The following is a 9,383-nucleotide window of genomic DNA, read 5'->3' as shown; positions in this document are numbered from 1 at the left end:
AAAAATACGAGTAAAAAGGTTGTTCACGCATGCATCACACCACATTCCAAATGGATGGTTGTCAGTTTTCGGGGGGCTAATAATTCCACTTTAAAATAGTTCAGGAGGGTCATAGGATCCTCGCAAAGTATAAGTGTGTAGTTGGGATTTGAGGTAAAAATTGGGGGAGCTTTTGGCCATTTTCTCCCTAAACTATCTTAAAACGTGCAAGGGAAAAACTCATACTCTTCCTTAGCATAAGGCACAACATCCAAGTTACCATGATTAAGATAGTCCATTAATAGCAACCAAAAGTTGAAGATAGTAGAATAGTCCATTCAGAAACAGCTCAAGTTAATTCGTGGCCTAAGCTCAAAATCGAACAAAGACCTTACGTTTTTAAGAAAAAATAATTATTTTTATAAAGTCTATTTTTAAAATTATATAATCGATTTCATTTAATAGTAGTTTTTTTAATTAATAATATAGTCAATGCATTAATTTTTGAGACATAATATTCTGGATTAGATATATCAAACTCCTAAATTTTTTTTATATAAAAAGTTTATTTTTTCTATAAATAATATTTAATATATTTTTTAAAATTTATAATTTATTATTACTAAAACAAAATGAAACTCTCAAATTCTGGGGCATTAGGCGATCGCTTTTTTTCCCAAAGGGTTGAGCTGCCCAAGAGTCCATTAATAGTAGCCAAAGTTCAGATCGGCTAAAAGTTTAGGAAAAAGCTTTCACATGTCACTACCAAAAACAAGCATTTTAGCTACGAGCAAAACCGTGGCTAAATGTTTGGAAAATCGTGGCTAATACATATTTGCCACGGTCGCTTAGCCACGGTTGCTAGCGTGCCCATAAAGGGCGTGGCAAGTAATTTAGCCACGGTTTTGGCGTCCATGGTAACATTTAGATAGCGATGGTTTCTTGTAAATTTAGCCACGGTTGTTCCATGGGAAATTGGCTAAAGGAGAAAGAAAAATCAATTTGAATTAGACATACAAGAACCGTGGCTAATTTGTTCAATTCATTAGAAAAATTAGCCATGGTTAAAACCGTGGCAAAAGTATTTCATTTTAAAAAAAATAATTATTATTTTCCTACATTTTTCTGGTAACAATACATAATTGATAGGCATTTTCCTACATCGTCCAAATTATAATATCCACCCTGCAGCCATCCAAGATGCATAATCCTTTGAATTTACCTCCAAGAATTCAGCTGTTTGACCAAAAACCAGAGAAGAACATTCAAAATAAAACACTTGAACCTGAACATATCACAAAGAAAAATACAATGGACACAACCAACAAGAATTCTCAAAAGATTATTCAGTACCAACTAAAAAGAAATTCAATTATAGAAAATGGGGTATCTATGCCTTGCACTCTATAAAACATCGGCCAAAAATGCTTAAAGCTGTACTACAAATTTTTCAGTGTTGCTCTATAATTTAAGAATCGGGAAGACAAAGGATTAAGCCTTTATATTTATACATATTAAGCTCCGTAGTTGAGTAGATTACCACCTACCTATGATTGAATTTTTTGTTTGTATATGTTGCCTTTACGAATACAACTTTTTATGATTGATTTCATACTAGAAAGTACAACTATAGAAAATAGAGTTCCATAACATACAAATCAGGTGAGATGTTTCTCTTCTCAATGATGTGCTGATTTTTAGACTTCAACAAAAACAACAAAAACAACAACATACCCAGTGAAATATTTATCAAAGATCTTGAACTCTCAAGTTACTGCAAAGAGATATCTTGAACATGTATACAAATATGATGGTGTATGAGTAAGCTTATCTATGGGATAGCCCATTTAATCACTAGAGAAATAACATGTTTCAGGCAAATGAAGTAGCATAATAGAGTTTTAAACAGTCAAATTGTAAGTCCATTTGGCCAAACTACCCTGTAGACTATATAATGGACAAAAGAAAATTTATGTGATAGTGAATAAACACTCAGGAAGCATCATACCTTAGTTTTATTTGTCTAACTTAAGATCTCTGTTTTCTCAATGACATTCTCATTGGCCATGTCCTACAATCTTCCTTCTGCAACACAATTAGCAAGCATCTATTAGTATCATGATTCTACTTTGTATGAAACTTGAGAAGGTCTCAAATTTTGTATTCATACAAAACTCTAACATATCGTAATACAGTTATATTATTACTTCCAAACATAAGGACAAAGTTGTATGCTTGAGTAAGCAGAAGCTATAAAATAGACAAAGAAAAAATATATTATCAATAGATCTGCTCATGTATTCTGGAAATACAATACATAAGCAACAACAACAACAAACCCAGTGTGTTCCCACATAGGGGGGTCTGGGGAGGGTAAAATGTACGCAGCCCATACCGCTACCTCCGAAGAAGTAGAGAGGCTATTTTCGATAGACCCTCGGCCCAAGATAAAAATAGTGAACAAGGTCGTAATGAAATAAGAAGCAGGTTGTAGTAGGGTCTTAGTCAGTTCAACAGTTCATTAAAATCCAAGCTCATGGGATTTTTTTGTTCCTGGTGCTCTCAGATAATAGTTTGCAGACTTGCACTGATGCTAACTTATAATATTGAGAAAAAAATAGATTTTTACCCAACAGAAGAGCAACTTTTCCTTGGTATTTCCCAATAAAAGATCAAGAACCAACTCCACATTCTTCCTGCAAATTTTCGGGCAACACACATAAATATGATTCCACATATGAACTTCATAAATATGTAACTAAACAAAATTCAGAAACTACCTTATTCTCGATGACCAAACACCTACATTGAATTTCTCAAAACAGAATTGCAGAAAATCATCATGGAAAGGCCTTTTGAAAACTGGTAAAACAGATAATAACTCAGTGTGAAGATTTTTCAAAAGACAAGGTAGACTTCAGAATAAAAGTATTTGCCCAACTCCTACCTTCTTTCCCCCAAAATAATGGCATCCACTTTGAGACCATACGGCACATGTTGAAGTGGAACAATATCAGCAAGGAGTCTATTCAAATCAAGTACTAGAAGCTTTTTATTTGAACTTCCATTAAGTGCTCTCCCCGATGGAGGGATGGTCACGACATCTGTGATTTCATTCTCATCTATGAAAGCACACAATCTTGAGCACAACGAATTACTTTCAGCTAAAGATTCTCTTTCCCCATCAAAATCCTCATTGGTTGAAGACCCAAAAGCAGCTCGAAAAAGCAACAACAGCAGCCTAAATCCCCATAAAAGAAATGATAATTTTTTTCTAGGAGAAGTTAAATTGAACCCACAAGAAGTTGAGATCTCAAATCGAAATTAGGGCAATTGCAAAATCGTTAAAGGTGAAAGCAATAATATAAATCCTAAAAAATCCCATTGAAGATTGAATGTAAAATTAACTTGAAAACCCTACTCTTGCTACAGTTCCTCTCACATTGCATACGATATCTGAAAAAATCTATCTCAATCACAACATTATAAAGGAGTAAAAGACAAAACATAGATCCAAATATTACCTAGAACGATTCCACCATATTTCACTACTACTCGAAGGAGGGGATGTCTTAGTCATTTTGGGAGAAGAAGCACTCGAACTGATATTGTTTTCTTGTTGTTATCGAAAGAGAGGACTAAAAATCAAAGAGAAAAAGATTAATAAGGTAAACAAATGGGGGGAATGGAAAATAAAGTAAGCGGCAGTGAAAATTTTAATTCCCGCTTGATTTTGCCACGGTATTTTAGCGTCCGTTTTTTATACGTTGAAAAATTTATAGTTTTTATTTAAGTTTACCACGGTTTTTGCAACCGTGGCTAAATAACCGTAGGTAATAGCCATTTTTTTTGTAGTGTGTGCTCTCAAAGGTTCAAGGGAAAATATTTTCTGTTTCTTTCAGGTTTACATCTCTTGACCCAAGTTCAAATATATTCAAATAATTCTTGTTTCTGTGAATAACTTTGTATTTTCAAGTGGCAAATCAGCTATATCAGACCTTTTCCAAATAAGTACTTAGGTAGTAGGTTGCAAACTTTGAAAACTAAAATTTTAAGTAGTACTATAATTTTAGTAATAATGAATGACTAAGGCAAAGAAGCCAACAAAGAATATGCATACACTCGATATAGGATTAAGTCGGCTTCCAAAGTGGAGTAAAGAACAGCAATATCTGGACTTCGAAGGTTTCAAGAGCTAGAAGAAAGAAAGTGACAAATGGTTCTAAAAATGCATTTATAATTGTTTTAAATAACGTACAGGCTACAACTTACATTGCCTCATTATGCTTAATTTGACAGACTTTTATCTTTTTATTTTTTCGTCCATTTAAGTGTTCTAGCCATTAGCGAATTTGAACGGGCAGGCCAGAAGCGCAACATTAACTTTGGCAGTTTTTTTTTTTTCATTTTGTGGTAATATCTCTTGGGCAAACTTCTACTATCATAAATAACACTTTAAGGGGCCGTTTGGTTTAAGGTACAAAAATAAATAATACCGGAATAAAATTTTTAATGTATGTTTGATTGATAATATTCGGTATAACTTATCCCGGGACTAATAAATAGTACTGGGATAAGTTATCCACCCATTTGGTGGGATAACAATCCCATCATTATTTATCCTTGGGATAAAATTAGAAAAGGACACAATTGCCCTCCAAATTCTTAAATTATCACTTTATATATATATATATATATATATATTACTTTATTTTTCTTATATAAAATATAAGATATTTTTATAAAATCATGGACAAGTTATTAAAGTATGTTGGCATTCCCTTTCTAACTTAATACATGCTTAATTATTGAATAAAAAAATATTTTTATATTTAGCTAAAAATATTTGAAAATTTAATTTTTTTAAAAATATAATTTGAATCTCCAAATATTAGTGATACTAAATAATAAAAAATGAGAGTATTTCTTTTTCACATTTTTTTATAATGAATTTTTTTAACAAAGAATGAGATTATCAATATTTTATGAAATTTAGAACAAAATATGTAATTTAACATGAAATATTAGAGATTCATACACATTTAAGAAATATTTTATTTATGAACATATGATACGTTAAATTTATTTGAATAATTATTATGTTTATTTATATATTTTAATTTCTCTAAGAAATAATAAAAATATCGACTCCATTGTTGTATTACATATTTTAAATTAAATAATTTTTTAATTACTTAAAAATTGATATTGTATATATCAATTAAATGAATTTTAATATTCTATATTATATGAGTGATATGTGTTCAAATGAATTGACATAAACAACAAATCCTCTTTTACTTTAACAAACTTAAGCTGGAAATTTTTTTTTCAAACTAAATTAAACACACACGGCATAATCATGGGAAGCACACGTAAAAAAATTAAAGTTAAATAAGATGAAAGTTTTATTTTTAAAATACACACGATATAATTATGGAAATGCACACACACAAAAAAATTAAGCTAAATAAGATAAAAATTTTATTTTTAAGAATAAATATTTAAAGGTTGAAAAGAAATATATATATATATATAAGTTAAATAAGATGGGGGCTATTTTGGTAATCAATTAATTTATTGTTAGAAATTATACCATGCATATTACTTTGAATACAACAAACCAAACACTCAATAAAAAATAATCCCAGTATAACTAATCCTAGTATAACTTATCCCATCATAACTAATCCCAGTATAACTACATTCCCAACCAAACGACCGCTAAGGAAATATCCAAGAAGCTACACAAAAATAACTCAAATCTAAGAAGTTAAATGAAGTAGTATTGGTGCAATATACCACAAATAATAATGAATAGAGTTGAAAACAAAATCAACGCAAATGAAGAAAATAAAATAATCTTCTTCTTGGCTGGGGCGCAGATATCTCGCCTTCTTTAAGGAATTTCAAGCCTATTGTGGCATGATCTATACCGATCTAGCAGTATATCTCTTGACTTGTCCCCTTCAAGATAAAACAACCCATCACCGATGTACAACTCAAGCAACTTCGGATTAGTTGAAGAGTTCAAAGGTCCACCATAAGACCACCTTCCTTCAACATATAAAACTATCTTTTGAATAGTGAATACAGTTAAAGACTTAGATTATTGTCTTTGTCTCAACTCTCTCTTTCACTAACATAATTACTCTTTTTTGTATAGTGACTATATTTGAAGACTTAGAATATTTTCTCTGTCTCAACTCCCTTTCACTTATCATATTTTTCTTATCTCTCACAATATACTACAACTCATCTTTTTTTTTTTACCACAACAAAGGAAGAATCACCACTATTTATAGGTGAGGAATTCATCTTGTATTGACATTACTAAAAAAAAAAAGGAGAAAATCGACCACAAGTGATTGATTTTCCATAATTTTGTACCACAAAACCGACCAAAGTATGTGGTCGGTAAAGTAGTGGTAGTTTTTAAAAATCGACCACGTGTGGTCGATTTTTTTTTTTTTTATATATATATTTTTTAAAATTATTTTATTAAAATTGAAAAAATCATTTAAAAAAATAAAAATAAAAATAAAAATAAAATCGATCACAAGTGGTCAATTTTTTATTAAATTAAAAAATTAATTTATTAGAAAACCGACCACTTGTGGTCGGTTTTCTATTAAAATTAATTAGTTAAATTTAATAGAAAATCGACTACTTGTGGTCGATTTTATGTAAAATTAATTAATTAATTTATTGTGGTCGATTTTCTGCAAAAAAAAAAATTTAAAAGGAAATTTTTTTACAAAAATAAAAATCAACAAATGGTCTAACATGCAATACAACAACAACAACAACAACAACAACAACAACAAACCAAATGTAAATACTTTCAATAGTGTACAACACATACAAAATGTACAACAATAGTTTCAAAAGTATACAAACTACAATAAAATGTCTAAATTCAAAGTACAACACATACAAAAGTCAAAAAACTAAAAGTCATCTTCATCGAATTCGTCCTTATTTTTCATATCCTCATTTGTGCTGATATCATCCAGGGGCGTAGACCTTTTGTAGCCCGAACTGCATCACCAGGACACGGAGGAATAATCCATGCAGTCTGAATAAAAGAGATGAACTGCTCCTACAACATCCTGATTTAAGATGATGTTTCCTCCTCCTTCTTCTGCGCCCTCCCTCTCTGTTCAGTAAGCTCTTCAATGAGTTTATAAATCTTATTTTCTAGTCTTTCAATGGTTTCTCTATCAACTGAAGAGCTAGAGTATGCAGGGCCGGACGAACACCTAATATTCTTGTCAAATTTTTTTTTGTGGTATCCATAGTAATGGCCTCTATCTGCAGGACCCATAATTTTTTCCCATAACTCCTCCTCTACGTATTGGGGAAGTGGGTCACCCTAAATCTCAGGAGGCTGAGTACGACGATACTCACTAACGAGCTGCCTATATTTGTCCTATAGTCAAAGTAAAGTTAATACTAAAAGTAAAAAAATATTAAAGTAGTTATAATTGAATAATATCAACTTTGAGAAAAAGATTCATAAATTTAATATTTGTTTCTTACATGGGCAGCTTTTGCACGAGGTTTAACCCAAACATCTTCATCAGTTCGGTTATTTTTCCTTTTCAAATGAGTCTTCTCGAATAGCTCATCCTGTGGTATGCTCCTACCCTTTTCTTTTTCCTGTATATGAAAGAATTTTCAATGTTCAAATATTAAAAATTTTAAATAGAAACAAACAATTAAATCTATAAAAGTTACACACCATTTTTTCAGCACAACAATAGTACTTCTAGCACCTGCAGTATGTAGGGAACTACCCTTGGATGATGCTCGGGCTTTCCTTCTTTTTTCCCTCAGCAATTGGTATTCTTCGCTATTTCAATGGTGGAGAAACTGTTGCCATATAGATTCATTAATCCAGTCAGGTTTTACCAAGTTGGTTCGGGCATAATCCAGAAGATCGTTAAATCTGGATCTACATCTTTTGAAAAAGTTCCTCTTTATAAGATATTCATTTGCATCACCCCACCAATAAAATTTTTACAACAAAAATAAAAATATAATATTCAATCTTTTGTTCTAACAAAGTGTTAAGTAGTCGATAAGTTAAATCCTTACATTAAATTCTTGAAACATTCTTTCCCTGTCAAGTTGTGGAGCTTTTTGCCAACTGGTCCAGTAGCCGTTGAAGTTTCGACAAATGCATTTTCTCGCAGCTTGTCCAACTCCAGCATCTGGCCTAAACCTACAACACAGGATCAAACAGTAATTTCATAGAGCATAATAATATAGTAATGAAAAAATAAATAATGTTATTATATTTAGAAATCTCACCCTCTCATATATGGAACAAGATAATGCCTCCCAGAATTATCTTTGTCTCCTAGCTGTTGAGCATGTAATGGTGGATGCACTGGCGTGGGATGATCTGAAGCACCAGATGGAGTGACACCAAGATAAAGATCCGACAACACAATAGATCTAGCAGAATCACTGTTCGAAGCTGCGTGACTGCTATAGGAGGGTATAATGATGGTGTCTGGATGTGCCAGCGACCGTCTGATAGTACTGTGATGGCCGTGTTATGGTGATAGAAGTAGATTGGGTTAGTGTAGACCCATGAAGTGGCCCCATATGTGTAGGAGTCAGAACTGAATGCTGAGATGACCTAGAATATGAGGGTCGTGCTATCACGTCAGCAAATCGACCCTCAGATATATGAATACCTATCGATGGTCTATAAGGTGGAAGTTGTCTTTTCTTTTTTGGTTTCATAAGTTCAACTTTTCCCTTGCCTTTGTCACCTCTGCCTGACATCAAAATTATGTAAAGTTAACAAGTAGTTAGTTTCTACAAAATGAATATATAAGAAAACATTCCTAGTAACTAATTTCAAGTTACTAATTCACATTTCAAATCGGTCCAACAACACAAGATAGACAAGAATATTTTTATTACTATATAAATTATGGAAAAGTGAAAAAACAATCTTAAACAGTATATTACATATCAATCTTAAACAAGAAATAAAAAGGTAAATATATAGTACAAAACATAAAGACATCAATACATAATAAATACAACCTACACAACTAATCCTCCTCTTCTGAAGATTCTCCACTAAACCATTCACCCTCTTTGAAAGTTTTCTCATCTCCTATCCACTCAGCCTCTTCTTCCGCATTATTAACTTCTTCAAATATATATTTTTGGGTGATTCAAACTATCCACCAAGTCAACGTCCACTAGCTGGTGATCAATTTGCATTTCATTTTGATATACAATCTCCAACATATTCTCAACTTTCACCCGTCCTATAGGCTTTGTTTTGATTACAGCCCACCAATCAGACTTATCACTGAGCGATGGATAAGGATCATAATACACTTGTTTAGCATTTTGCGGTAGAAAAAATGGATCAT

The 9,383-nt window shown here is 31.8% G+C and overlaps 1 protein-coding gene across 4 annotated transcripts; it reads right to left on the bottom strand.

The window, feature by feature from the left end:
* Positions 1–959: 959 nt before the first annotated feature.
* On the bottom strand, positions 960–3,969 carry LOC107860842. 4 transcript variants are annotated; one of them, XR_001671622.2, is made up of 6 exons: positions 3,504–3,969; positions 2,927–3,220; positions 2,760–2,841; positions 2,609–2,675; positions 1,988–2,064; positions 960–1,215 (listed from the first exon to the last, which is right to left on the bottom strand). XR_001671622.2 is itself a non-coding variant. In XM_047407884.1 (4 exons), exons 1-3 carry the CDS (start codon positions 3,557–3,559, stop codon positions 2,037–2,039), a joined length of 378 nt encoding a protein of 125 aa, XP_047263840.1. In that variant the 5' UTR covers positions 3,560–3,964; the 3' UTR covers positions 960–1,215; positions 1,988–2,036. The 4 variants fall into 4 exon arrangements, 1 of the variants encoding a protein (XP_047263840.1); XR_007052685.1 differs by lacking the exon at positions 2,609–2,675 and having other exon boundaries at positions 3,504–3,967; XM_047407884.1 differs by lacking the exons at positions 2,609–2,675; positions 2,760–2,841 and having other exon boundaries at positions 3,504–3,964.
* Between the last annotated feature and the right edge of the window lie 5,414 nt (positions 3,970–9,383).

The sequence above is a fragment of the Capsicum annuum genome, chromosome 2, assembly GCF_002878395.1.
Source record: "Capsicum annuum cultivar UCD-10X-F1 chromosome 2, UCD10Xv1.1, whole genome shotgun sequence".
Lineage (NCBI taxonomy): Eukaryota > Viridiplantae > Streptophyta > Magnoliopsida > Solanales > Solanaceae > Capsicum > Capsicum annuum.
The sequence above is the reverse complement of the archived record's forward strand: the minus strand, read 5'-3'. Positions and strand labels throughout refer to the sequence as shown.

Coding starts and splice junctions, on each gene's coding strand:
- LOC107860842 (XM_047407884.1), bottom strand. CDS start 3,559: ATGACTAAGACATCCCCTCCTTCGAGTAGTAGTGAAATATGGTGGAAT. Junction 3,221..3,503: donor ATATGGTGGAATCGTTCTAG/GTAATATTTGGA, acceptor ATGGGGATTTAG/GCTGCTGTTGTTGCTTTTTC. Junction 2,065..2,926: donor ATTATTTTGGGGGAAAGAAG/GTAGGAGTTGGG, acceptor ATTGTGTTGCAG/AAGGAAGATTGTAGGACATG.